This window comes from Anser brachyrhynchus (genome assembly GCF_964034855.1).
Source record: "Anser brachyrhynchus genome assembly, chromosome: 2".
NCBI lineage: Eukaryota > Metazoa > Chordata > Aves > Anseriformes > Anatidae > Anser > Anser brachyrhynchus.
This window is the reverse complement of record NC_137695.1, coordinates 107,684,093-107,698,157: the sequence shown is the minus strand read 5'-3', so window position 1 is coordinate 107,698,157 and position 14,065 is coordinate 107,684,093. Positions and strand designations below refer to the sequence as shown.

At 39.9% G+C, this 14,065-nt stretch overlaps 1 protein-coding gene across 5 annotated transcripts in view; it reads left to right on the top strand.

Moving 5' to 3' along the window:
- The window catches only part of MTCL1 (microtubule crosslinking factor 1), a 103,571-nt gene that overhangs the window by 59,454 nt on the left and 30,052 nt on the right, over positions 1-14,065 (top strand). For 3 of the 5 annotated variants that reach the window (XM_080579911.1, XM_080579908.1, XM_080579909.1), the window contains 3 exons: positions 8,128-8,220; positions 11,401-11,631; positions 13,266-13,454. In XM_080579911.1, the coding sequence (XP_080436037.1) occupies positions 8,128-8,220; positions 11,401-11,631; positions 13,266-13,454 (513 nt within the window). The remainder of the gene's footprint in view (positions 1-8,127; positions 8,221-11,400; positions 11,632-13,265; positions 13,455-14,065) is intronic. The other 2 variants (XM_080579912.1, XM_080579910.1) reach the window with 1 other exon arrangement.

Genomic DNA, 14,065 nt, shown 5'->3' with positions numbered 1-14,065 from the left:
GATATGAGGAACAGAAGCCAGGGGTTAGGCAGTAAATTGGGCAAAACACAGCACCTGTGTTGTGAAATTTTTGGTGACCTCCTTTCCCCCCCTTGCAGTTTCAGAGAAGCAAATTGGTCCTGACTGTGGGCTCATTGCTCTGCTCCCAGTAGCTTTGCTAAGTGGAAAAATACGGCTCAGGGACCCAGTGCAATTAAGTATAGTAACAAAAAATCTCAGGAAGAGGTTGTGATACCTGATGTCAGATGCTTTTGTGACTCCAGGTTTCACCTTGTTGGATATTTTCAATCTGGAAAGTCTACAGATAGCGACCACTTTGCATTTTACCTGACAGTCTGCGTAGGAAAGGGTTTGATGCTGGCATGCATTCTAATTCTCAACAGGGAGCACAGCACCCTGCAGCTTCCAAAAAAAAAGCTTATTTAAAGCAGAATTCTCCATTGTTTTGGTTGTTGAGTATTTTTCCATTCATCAAAAACATTGATCAGTTTTTATTTAATTCTTCATCCATGCAGAGGCCATATCAGCCTCAGTAAACATCTCTTTAGCTGGTTTCTCATGAACATAGATTGTCCAGACACAGCAACTCATCTTGAAAAATACAATTTCCAGTCTGTCTCCATAAAGGAGAACACTGAAAAACTTTTCTGCAGGCCACTGGCATGCCAAATCCACCTTGAAACTGCTGGTTAGAGTAGCTTCTAGTGAGGGAGGAGTTTTAATATGTTTTTAATTCTAAAGACACACACGGAGGCCTTAGTAACTCTGAAACCTCTGATTAAGTCTGGAAAAAGAGAATGCTGGCTGGGACAGCTGTGTTTGTCATTAAGCAATAATAAACACTAGAAAGAGGGAGCTTCAGGGTGGCTGGTAGCCAAATCGCAAAATGTTGTACTGAATACCAAAGAAAGAGTGGTCCTTCATCTTAATGCAGGTAATTCTTTGCTTTTTTTTTTTTCCTTTGTATGTGTGTTTTAAACTACCCTGACAGTGTAGATTTTTGGTAGTATTAGAATAATTAATTTGTTCAGAGCTTCTCTTCCAACTTTTCACATTTACAAGTGATAATAAACCTCAGAAAGGATATCTGATAAATCCAGGACACCATAAGTCTGAACGGCTGAAAGGTAAAGTCTTTCTTCCTCAGCTGTAAAACGGGAAGATGAGGTGGAGAAACCTTGCAGTTCACCAATGTTATTGGTCAATAGTGATGGTAGGTTAAGTCAGAAAATGACCAAAGCAAATGTTTACAACATTTCTGTTTAAATTCTGTCATCTTTAGTAATTCTCTGTTACCTTAGATCAGCCACATTATTGTATTGCTGTGTGCATGTGAGCCGTTTTTAAGATTAGGGAGTTGGGTAATACGGGCACAATCTCCCTTTTTTCCCTTTCCCAAGATGAGATGGTATGCAACTGTGTACAGAACTGTTTAAACACAGGTTGGATAGTTTTTAGACCATATACTGACAAGAAAGAAGCCAGGAATTATAATCAAAGGGAGAGAACATCCCTGTGTGCTCAAAAACTGAGCAAGGATGCAGTTTAAATGTCACAAACTAAGAAAATGTTTAAAACTAAGGTGTTTGTTTCAGTCAGGTTTACTTAAACAACAAAGAATATCTCACTGCTTTTTACTGAAACTTTTCAGTGGGTGGACAGTCAGCTGAAATCATATAATCTGTAAGACCAAGTGAAGCAGAAGATCCCTCCAAATAACTTTGTATGTTATCAATTTAATTTTTTTCTTTTTTAATTGCATACACTGCATCAACAGAAAGCTACCATTCTTTTGTGCCAGATGAAAGACCGTGAAAAAATATTTTTCAAATACCAACGGGCTTTTCTTATTACCACAGAAATTTCAGATGGAGACTCAAACCATTCCATTCCCACAGTAGAGATGTCTGCATGTAAGCTGCTATCTGCTTTAACTTATGAAGTGAAAATATTCACATTGTCCAGTGGGTCATATTGATTGATGATCTTCTTACTGTGTATGGACTTTCAGCATGAGAAGAACACATTTCATTTCAGTTAGGCAAATGATTTCTATATACGCAAGCAAACCCATTTTTCTAAAGTCCTTTTTTTCCAAACTTAATTTTAAATTGAAAATGTCCCAAGCAGTGCTGAGCAGTTTCCATTTAGCTATTTTCTCTGTTTTTAAAAATGAGCATCGTAGGAGCCTAATTGTTTGATTAAATACAATAAATGCAGACTGACTTCTCCTAGAAACTACCCTGTAGCCTAACTGTAAACATCTGCCTTTGTTTGGTCTTTGCACTGCAGTTGTTAGTGCAACAGTATTATTAGAATGTATTTGCATATTAAAGAGGTGGGTTAGAGTCAGTCCAAGGGAAATTATATCTTGAAATTGCCTTAAGAGCAGGGCTTTGTTTTCTCGCTGAAACGAGCTGTTCAGCTGCTGTTGCAAGAGGCTGGAGCCCATTGGGGTGGATGTTCGATCCATTATTCATGATTTTAGTAGAGCTGGGTTACGGTGGGAGGGGGAAATGATTCCTCACCATCCAAAGAAAAAGCAAGTGAACTGGCAAGAATCTCCATAACTGAAAGGCATGGCAAAACTAAAAAAGGTAATGCAATGCTTTATGGAGCAAATGCCTGGTACAAATCAAAGGATTACTATGGCAACAAATGGAAACCTGTGTAAAATATGATTAAAAAAATTTCATCTGGTGGATTTTACCCTTTCTACCAGTGGAATAGCCATAAACAAAATGCAGCTTCCTTAAAGCAGGCTGCAGACTTCTCATGTTTATTCAGAGGTAATAAGACATTCTGGAGAAGAAAAAACTCTTTCAAAGTATCCCCCTTTTTTTTTTTTTGTTATTTAATACCAGATGTTCCAAAATTGAGCTGTATTTCCTAGCAAATTCTTATTTTTCAGTGACAAGGTATCATTTCTGCCCTTAGCTGTGTAAGTAAGTATGTATCACCAAAGGCAAAAGTACTCGTCTTTGCATTTTAAGTTTGAATATTGTGATAGTTTTATACACACCTTTTAAAAACTCACATATCTGTTTCTCTGTACAAAAACGCCACAAAATTTCAGTTCCTCCAGTTTTATGGAAAAAGAATCACTGGTTTGATTTAATTTATAAGGTACGATTTGTCACCAGAGAATTAAAATAAAAGCAGATACGGCAGGAAAGGTGAGAGCATATCTTCAGAAGCAAGTTTTTTGCAAGTTCTATTAGTAGATAGGAAGAGGTCACATTGAGGAATAATTTCTTCTAGGCCATTCTTAATCTGTTTATCCATTTTTCTTACTTATTTTGCCCATAAGAAATATGGAGCAGATCAATTAGTGTAAATTAATTTCTGGGTTAAATGTGAACCAACCAAATACAGTGATGTGCAATTTAGGTAAGTCACTTTATCACGTGCTTTGAGTCAAGTCTTCAGTATGGATACATTTTGGCCGTGAGAATTTTGGTCTATATTTTGAATATTCTATTTTCAGCTTGTTTTAGAGTCCGTGATCCTTCCGTGCAACTTTCACTGAGAAATTTTCAGCTGGATGACATTCACAGCAGCTCCCAGACGTGCGCTGAAAATTTGCACATCCTTTCTCTTGCCCTGATTTAAGATATTGTTTTCCCAGAAAAGAAACAGTGAATGTTTTATACATTGTGACTTTTCTTTATGAAAGAGAGAAAGAAAGAGAGAAAGAAAGAGAAAGAAAGAAAGAAAGAAAGAAAGAAAGAAAGAAAGAAAGAAAGAAAGAAAGAAAGAAAGAAAGAAAGAAAGAAAGAAAGAAAGAAAGAAAGAAAGAAAAAGAAAGAAAGAAAGAAAGGGAAAGAAAAAGGGCACCACATACATAGAAAGTTGCATTTCTTAGTGTCCACTGTTCCTCCAATTCAAAGTTGTGGGAAGAAGAAAGACGAACTGGTGCTGACAGTATTCCTTCCCACCAAGATTAGGAGCAGCAAGAATAATTTACTTTGATGAATTGTATTCTTTCTTGCTAAGCAAGATTCCCTAAAGGTTGACCACATAATGGCATAAAAGACCCTTTATGATGTAAATCTGGATATTCCAGTCCTAACTGAACTCAATGAGACTTTGTATACTATCCATACAATGAGATGGATTTTTAAAGACCTGGAGCAAAGTGTTCTGTGTTTTCATAAAATAAGAGACTCATAAGCACAGACAAATAACCACAGCTGTCTATTTTACGCTAGTGAATGGAATATACGCCATATATTTTTAAGTGTGAAAGGAGAAGAGTACATCTCCAGAAGTAGCCTCTGAGGATTCAGTTAGATGTGTACTGCATGTAAAAAACTAATACAAAAGACATTGGAAGTTCCTGCCAAGTCTTTGTTGTTGTATGCAAGCAATGGTCAGCTGTGAAGTATAAAAAAGTAGTAGTTTTTAGTCTGTGTGGTCTAAAGCATTATAACATGGCATCTGGTGAGCAGCATAAAGTGTTCTTCTTTTGGCTTCCTTGGAATTGCACACAAATGCTGGAGAGCATCTTTCTACCCTGCATCCTTAGGCCTTATTTTGCTCCATCCCACTTGAAAAAAGGCTAAAAAGAATTGTTGCATATAAATCGATTGAATTTCCAGGCAAACTGAGGTTTGAAATAGCTATGGTAAAACAGAGAAAACAGACAAGTAAAACACAGCCATTCCTCATGGTGCATGGCAATCATAGTAAAGCAGTCATTGTAAAAACGTGGTTTTATGTGAGCTGAAAAGTAACCTGAAAAGTATTCAGCATGCTGACAGGGGCAGAAAGATGTTGGAATGAGCTGTGGTGAAGCCCCCAAACTGTGCATGACTTTTCTCTGACTGTCCTCTTGAGGTAAAAGTCATCGGCGTGGATTAGCTTGTTCTGGAGTGATAACAGGTGAGATAAAATGACTCAGTAGGAAGACTTGGCACCATCTGTCCGAGATGATGAGGGTGAAAGTAGACCCGGAAATGAAATAATTTGGGTTTCATTGGAAACTTTTGGTCGTTGTGGAGCTGCAGAAGAGGTGCACCTGTTTCTGTGACACTGTGTTGGAGTAGCACTAGCCTGTAGTTCTCGTTATAGCGTGTTTCTGTCTCTCGTTGTAGTGAGTTTGTGTCCTGTTTCTGTGGTGTTGGTATGTTGTGTGGTGGCTATCACATTTGGGGTGTTTTCTGTTCCTCCCGTAGCGCATCCATTAATGAGAAAAAAGGAGAGAAAGAATGGAAATTAGCAGGATATCAACTTTCATGTTGCTTTTGTAGCAGTGTTGCTTTACAAAACAAAAACACAGTTGTGCCACAGACTGCATCCTGCTGATTAGATGGTAGGGGCCTGATTTCCAAATACAAGCAAACAGGCATCCACCAATGCAATGTCAGGTGCCTGAACTGCATATACAAATATGTATGCATTCTATATTTACGATCCAGACATTTAGCAGCAATCCATTAGGCCCTTAAGCAGCCTTATCTCCCTTGATTTGAGCAATACTAATCCCGCTGCTCTTACTAGAAATTACATTATATGAAATGATAGACTGTGAAGAGCCCTCAGGTTGCACTGGAAGAAAAAGGTTGTGCAGCTCTGCATTCATGCATTAGCTGATCTTCAGCATGTTTGCCGCTTATAAAAATATATCATCCTTGAACAGGCAAAGCAATTGTAAAAGGATTTGCACTGTTGAGTGTGCATGTAGTAGCATATCTGCCTTTGTGAAGTATTTAAACTCTTCCTAGTAATTTCAGAAGTTATCATGTAATCCCAGTGCCCAAGCTTCCTGGAACTTGGCTTTGCATGGGCTGCATGTTTTAAAAAATTTGCGCAAGTTCATCATTTTCTTGTCCTAACTTTGCAGACACAAGATGTTCTCAGTGTATATGTAACTGTGTAGCTCCAATTAATATTAGTCTGAATTGCAACATACAATCTCGTAGCAAATCATTGTTGATTGGAAAACACAAGTGCGAAGTGAATAGTGAAAAATTCAAACCTTGGCTTCCTGGGAAAAGTTTTTGCTGCTCTGATTCAGCTCCCAATTTCAGGAGTCCAAAAATGAACATTATTTCTAGCTGCCCAAGTATGTAGTCCTATTACTCTAGAGAGAGTCACATTAAGATCAGTTATACTTCCTATATATTTCAAATTAATAACATATTCATTTTTACAAGAATTGTGCTGTCTCCATTTCCTGAGACACGTTATAAGACTTTTTAAGTGATTATTGGCAACAGGAGAGAGTTGCCATGTTGTAACTGTTTTTGCCAGAAACAATTCGCATGATTCTGACTAATTTTGAACTCATAAACAGAAGAAACACACCTTTTTTTAAAATTACACCTGAATTAACTGGGTACATTGGTTCTTATTTATCATGTTCCTAAAGAAGCCTCATCAGAAAAAAAAGAATGCAGAAATTACTGATGAAGGTCATTTTTCCTATGTTGGGTGAGATGTACCCGAGTGTAACTATCACATGATGTACAAATAATTGCACAGAACTGTCAAATCCCACTGCAAGCAGTTCTTTCCAAATTATTTCTGAGACCAAATTGGCCTTGTGCAATAAAACATGTCTGCAGACACGTTAATGCCTAAAACAAAATGGGTAAGGCAGATAATGTGCTAGCTCGCTCCCATCTCAGTCACCTACATGCCTTTCTGCGTGCTGGAAGTGTCACTTCTTCAGGTACAACACAGACGTGCACAAGTCAGTAAGGGTGTCAAGTGAAGAAGGAACTTAGAGGGCCCAGAAAGTAGATGTAGGTGACTTCTGTTGCTCGGTGGAGTACAGTCCTGCGGGTGGTTTATGGGATACTTCTGTCTGCCTTTTCTCCTTCTTCCCTAAAAGAGGACAGGAGCACCTGTTCCAGGGGCAAATAGTTTTTTGTATTTTGAGTAACAAAGACTGCTATGAGTAACCCTGGCCCCAACAGCAGCAGGAGCTGGTTTTGCTCTCCAGAAGGGAGAGGAGAAGGATATCAGGGCTGATGCCAAATGGAGGATGGCAGTGCAGCCCCTGGGAGCCAGCATTAAGTCATTGCACCTGCTGAGGTTGGAGCGTGCTGGACATCAGCCAGTGGAGAATTTGGGTTTGTGCTTCAAAGCCTGAAGGGATCCCTTCTTTAAGTGCGTCTTTACTCTGGGAAGTAGGCAATTGGTGCCGCAGAGCTTTCTGTGGTCGCACTCCTGGTGCGTGTGAAGAGAGCCTGGCTGAGCACCACGTTGCTGCAGGCAAATCAAGTCTAGCTCCAATGTGAGAGAGAAAATGAAGGATGTAGAAAGCGCTGATCAGGAGTGTAAGTGCCACGAGATTAATTAGCACAGTATAAATAATAAGGGCTGTGACTCTGCCTTCTTGGATCTTTATTTTTGAATTAAGTAACTGTCAGGAACAAAGTGGATGGGATCCCAAATTTATATTCAATGTAAAATTGAAATTACTAAGACAAAAATAGTGTTGGACCTGGAAGGGGAGATACTTAAGCGTAACGGTCAGATCTCAGGCTTACCTAGCTTATCACCATGACATTTATAGAGTAATTATTTTGAGTGGAAATTGCAGAATGAAGTCTACTTGTGCAGAGAGCTGTTCTGTATCTGAAGAAAGGGACTTCTTATGCTCAGTTGGTTTAATAAGTATTATCCCATTAGGTGTCTCCTCAGAAGTATTGCACATGAATAAATAATAAGGTGCAATATACATACATTAGATAAATCTTGTGCAGAGGTGTTTAAATTTTAAGGCATTGATTATCGTAGACAAATCTGCCACCAATCCTGGAATCCTGCTAATAGGAGCTGATCTGGCAGGCTTCATTCAGGATGAGCTGCCTCACCTGATTGAGTACAACCCTGGAGCAGGGGCCTGAAGGGAAGAAGACAACGAGTAACACCAGCATCGCAGCTTTAGCCTTCAGAAGAAGCCATGCAGGCAATTCCCACAGCCATGTAGGGCATTGCTGTTTATTTGCACACTGTGCTTTGGTTTTAACTACCAATAACCATGAGTTGTGCAGATGTCTGTCCTGCGGTTCTTTTCTTTTTCTTCTTTTTTCCACCACTGAGACCCACTTTCTGCTATACCTACCCCTTTGTCCTGCTGATCAGCTGAGGGGTTCCCATGTTTTACCTGTACAGAGTGTATCGATACAGGAGCTTCAGGCTCAGCTTGAGCAGGAGACAAGACTTCACCGAGAGGAGCAAGAAAAGTTTACAGAAAGGATCATTCAGGTAAATACGAAACCCGGCTGCTGGGAGAGACGCGTGACCCTGCCGCGTGCACCTCGCGGTGTGCACATCGTTTGTCAGGAACATGGGAGCCACAGTCTGATGGCTGGGCTTTCTTCAGCTCCACTGGGTCCGTGGAGAAGCTGGAGGCTGGGCAAACACAAACTCAAGCCTATTTTGCAGCTTTGAGTCTGGTTTCTCTGATTGTTGGAAATGAGTTTTGTCCTCCCCTGCGAGTAGCCCATGTTAGAAGGAGGCCGTGGCACTGGCAGAGGAAATCAAGCCGTATGGGTTATTTCCTTCCAGACAGCCTCCTCAACGGATGAGTGCAAGGGGAAGCTGAGGCAGGGATGTGAAACACTGCACAGGGACTTATATCAGCCTCGTCAGTTCTCCACAAGTGAGGGAAGAGTACATTTGATCTCTGGGAGCATGGTTTGGCTCTGTGCCTTTTTCGGGTCCCTGCTAGCCCAAAGAAAATCCAGCTCTTCTCTGATGCTGGAGGAGTTGTTGCACTCTTGTATCAGAGACACAAACCAGGATCTTTTGTATTCCTCAGTACATCATGTTTCCAACCCTCTTATTCATAGTTGGTGAATAAATCATATTTTGTTATATGAGCTCCCCCTGCTCTTTTGAAGGTTGGAGCGTATTAGTCAATTGTTTCATGACCTTGAGCTCCTAGAAAAAAAACTACAATCTGTTGCTCATTTTTTGCAGGCTATTGACTCTTAACTGAAGTTTTCTTTTTAAGTTTACTCATAGACTAAATTCATCACAATTGCTGCATAGTATATAAAGCATTTATCCTTGTGCCAGCTAATCTCATAATGCCCAAGTGGTACCTCTCCATTTTTCCTAAGTAGCTTTAATTTTCAGTTGATCTCCGTAGGAGCTTTCTCATGGAGGCTTTTGAAGGCAACCAGTAAATTGATTTCCTTCCTAGTTGCCTTGGCCGTGAATGCTTTTTGGAAGCTATGCCCTCCTCAGATTTCTTTTCTTTTGCAATAGCGGTCCATTGAAAAAAGCACAGAACTCTGTGAAGCTACCTCCACCAGGGTCTTCTGCAAGAATTTGTGGCCACAGGGACTTAGACCATAACAGCTTGTAAAAACAACTAAAAATGAAGCAGAATCAAAGCTAACAATTCAAGCTAACAGCCAGTAGAAATAGAATAATAAAAGCATCTTCTGGATTTTTCATTTTTTCCAGATTATGCCCATCCTGTTGATATTATTCCTTTTTTATCATCTTCCAGGATTTCTGGTGGAAATGACTCATAGATCTTTGCTGTATTTAACCATAGCTCCATTTGGTGGAAGAACCTACATCAACACAAAATCTGCTCATTTCTTCCCTTTAAAACTGAGTGTAAAAGAACCCCCTTTTTTACTATTTCAAATTTTTTTGTGACATTTAATTACATCAAATTGATGTATGGTATCAATGTATAGTCCCCATGAGTATTATCAGGAGTTGCGTGTATGTTTTGGGGGACATTAATTTGTTTCAGACTACTTTTAAGATGCATTTTAAACCCATTTAAGTTAGAAACTGCTGTGAATCACCTTATTTTATTCAAGAATATATTTCTAAGCTTTATAGTTACTTAAAGAATGATTTATTTACAAATTTTATTCTAAAAATCTTCCAACTCATCTAGATCAATGTTATGGATATATGTTGAAGAACTTCTTAGGCACGGTTGCATAAATGCTGAAAGTTTGTGTTGTGCCAGAACACCTCATTTAAAGGGCAGAAGAGTCATTAGTAAATTACCTAGTGTGGGATAGTAGCCTGTGTCACCAGCATCAAATGTTGCTGTGAAAACCAAGCAAAGATTTATAGCAGTATGAAGTGCTAGGTGCTCCATGCTCCTGAAAAAGAATCTCTGAAGCATTCTCCATTCCTTTGTGCATGTTGCTTATTGCAGGAATGTTCCTATGTTTAAATTGTTGTGCTCATTAGTTTACTGTTATTAGTTACTTCATAGATGTCATCTATGGAGCTGGTCAAAGGAGATCCTGTTGTTCCACAAAATGGAAAGTAATAGAAACTGGCATTGGCAAGCAGTGGTTCTGTATTCTTTTTCTGGCTGCCTTTTCTTGATCAATCAGAACTACAACTTGGTTGAAGGGGAAATACCATCTCATCCATGCAGAGAATGAAATGCGGTACAACTAACTTGTATAAGTGGTGTTGGGCCATGGTCATGCCATGGTTTGATTTTTGATATGTTGAGGGAGAAATCATTTTTAAAGAATATTGTTTCAGATGAGCTTGTGTTGAAACAGGTGCAATTATATGTGTGCTAGTACTGAAACTGAGACCTTGTGAATGCCAAGTTGCAGCCTATTGCTGTCTCTTCAGTTCCTGCATGTCTCTCTCATCTAGAAGTATTTTTCTTCTAGGCTCAGACACCTCTGAGTATGAACTGTGAGAAGTGAAGGACCAGTAGTTCTATCTGAGGTACTGGTGTGGGTCCTTGGGAAGCATTGCCCTTCCAGAAGGAGAAGGAGATGTCACAGAGGAGGGGACGAGTCTGTGGCCAGGGAGGGAAGAGGTGAAGATAATATTGAACAGGTTGCCCAGAGAAGCTGTGGATGCTCCATCACTGGAGGTGTTCAGGGCCAGGTTGGTCGAGGCCCTGGGCAACCTGATCTAGTGGGTGGCATCCTTGCCCATGGCAGGGGGGTTGGAACCAGGTGATCTTTAAGGTCCCTTCCAACACAAGCCATTCTGTGATGAGTCTGTGAATATTTTGGACTGTCTTGTAGGGCAGCTGCAGTCCCACCTCCTAGGAATAGCTACAAACGCATTTAGCAGGTGTGATGTGTGCAGCAGTTCAGGGTGGTGCCTGTGCTGGGATACAATCAAGAGAAGAAAATATGAAGGGGATAAAATGTTTAAGCGGCAACAGAGTTCTCATGCATCTTTAAAGTAAACAAACTGTCCACTTCCAGTGCAGATTACTTGCATGTGGTTATCTAAGCTAAGTTTATCAGCTGCTGTCCTCTAATTTCCTCAGCATGCCAGTTATGACTGCTGAGGAACCTGTTGAGCCAAACTCAATAGCTACTCACTATTGATGAAACTTAGAAATTTCGGTTTGTCTCACCCAACGAAGTTCAAATCTTGGAGACTCCCCCAGCGCATTGACATTAATCTGTTGTTCCATTAAAGCTGGAGGAGGAGCATATGCAGACCCTGCGGAGGAAAGATTTGGAAGTGCAGAGCTTGACTTTGCAGAACAAACTGGAAGAGAAGACCTGGAGCCAGGAGAAGAGCCTACTGCACCAAGAACTCAGGCATTTCAAGCAGGACACCTTCCTCCTGTATGTCAAACTGAAGTGGCTGCTGAAACACTGGCGGCAAGGCAAGCGAATGGAGGAGGAAGGGGAGGACATATTAGAGGTAAATGTTGCATCTCATTAACCCAGTGAAATTGCAAGCAGTGGGGTGTCCCTTCTTTAACTAGATTTTAAATACGAAGTGGCATCAGGAACTTAATAATTACTCATGGATTGTAAGGGGACACAAATCAAACTTGACTTTTTTTTTCAATATTGACTTGTGCTAAAGGATATTTTGCATATCTTTCTGTTACAGATCACCTCTCTTTAAATCTAAACCCTTAACTAGTACAAGCATCTGGCCTTGAAAAAATCTCACATAGTAAATGAAGAATTAATTAGGTCTCTAAGATAAGACTCCTGAATAATTTTTGGAAAGAGAGATACATTTGTGAGCTGGTGGAATCAAATCTCTTTAGATAGATTGAGTGCTGTCATTTTTGTCATCGTGTGCACAGTGTGTTCCTTATGAAGCCTGCATCAATACAGATGGAGGGAAGCTCTGTTTTCATGTTGGCAAGAGAATTGTACAGTTTCTTGTGGGAACTTACAGTGAATCATTCTTGTTTGTTCCTTTTCCTTGTACGCACGTCTATCACCGTCAGCAGCAGTACACCAGTAGTCATCTAAGTTATTTTCCAAGTAGAAACTAAATTAAGATCAGGAATTTCAGGAGTACATAACAACCTGGAATCCCTAAGCTGACACATTTTAGAAGGGGTGTGATTGCCAGAACATGCACTGTGAAAAAGGGTGCTGCTAAATTGTGTCAAGCTGCATATCCAGAATTACCATTTGATTCAAAAATCTTACCTAAAGAAAACGTAAGTAGAAAAACGTGCTTGTCCATTCTGACACTTTAACAAAAATTCTTGGGAATCATACATTGATCAGCAATTATTTGTCCTGCAATTCTGAAACCCTCTGCTAAGGCACCTAAGTAATTTTTTTCAGTACTGCATGTATCTATATACCCAGTGTCTTTCAATGTTTGCTACATTTGGCAGAATGAGTAACCTTTCAGCTCTGGTAGGAATATGCTTAAGTAGAAAGCTCCAGTGTTTTTTATTCTGGGTAAAGGGTGGGTGAGCATCTTTACCTTTATCAGCTATGGTGTAATGAGTCAGAAACAAAAGATGAGTAGCTATTTAGAAATAATTTCATTCTACTTTACTTCAGCAGTACTAATTTGCTTCTGTGTAAACTAGCTCATCTTCTAATATCAAAATAGGTTTCATTTTTTCACTGTTTTGATTTTTTGACTGGTTAATTTACAATCAGTCCATCTCCAGTCATTAGTGGTGTCAAGTGCTTTGCTAATGCAGTAGAGAGAACAAAGTGCTAGATAGGGATACTCCCTGATCTCCATGTTTTCATTATGCAATACCACCAGTGTCCTGTCTAGTCTTTCACTGACGCATGGTGGATTATATCCATCATACTGCTTTGCAGTACACCCATCCTCTCAGCTGCCTAGATCTCCTATCTTGCAGGCCTGCATTGCATGTTCTCATATGCATCGTGTCATATGATATCACTCAAAGACCATTCCCTGTACCCTAGAGAACAGAAGTCAATATATCCCACCTTAGAGCCCCAGGAGAAAATAACCCCTTCCCTTAGCCCATCCGTAGATTTCTGTGCACCTAGGTAAGTGGCTAAAAGTGTTGATGTGTCCCATCTCTTACATTTCAGATTGAGCATCTTGAGGCCCTCCCAGAATTTGGCATTCAGTCTGAGCAGAAGGCGGATGATGCAGAGCGAGAGGAGGAGGAAGAGGATGTTGTGTTCGCACTGACAGATTTCTCCCAGCGTCCCACTGTGGAGAACAGTGATCACGGACCACAGCTGCAGACTGCAGAATTACTACAGCAGCAGAAGCAGGTACCATACCGTTTGTATATCATGTCCTGGGAATGGAAACTGTGGATTTTCCAATGGAATTCATTTTCTTCTGCTGTTGTGTTAAAAATCACCTAGACTCACACTTGTAAAAATACTGCTAGCTACACAGCAATTACAATGGATTTCATCCGTTATATTTATATTTAATCAGGAGACATGTGATTACTGTTCTCTTGTTGGCAGTTGCTATCAGTGAAAAATCCTATTTCCTCTTGTGGCTGTTTGCCCAGAAACATCTATCAGTATGTGATGGTTTGCAGAATTTACATGCTCCTCTTGCCTGAGCACATCTATTGTATTCTACTGTCAAGCTTTTAGCAAGAAGAGGTGATTTTATTTCCTCTAAATAATTTAAGAAACTAGTACATGTATTTAATGTTTCCCTTACAGATGATGAAAAAGCAATTCAAAAGTTCCTTCCTGTCACTGGACTTGTTCTTAAATACCTAAAAGCAAACCAATCTGACTTTTCCCTGACATCTCTGTTGCCCTGCTTATGTGTGTCAGAGCACTGCCATATATCCTAGCTTTCTGCTTTGTACATCAATATACCAGCAGTCCTACCACTTACAATAAACATACAAAGGGAC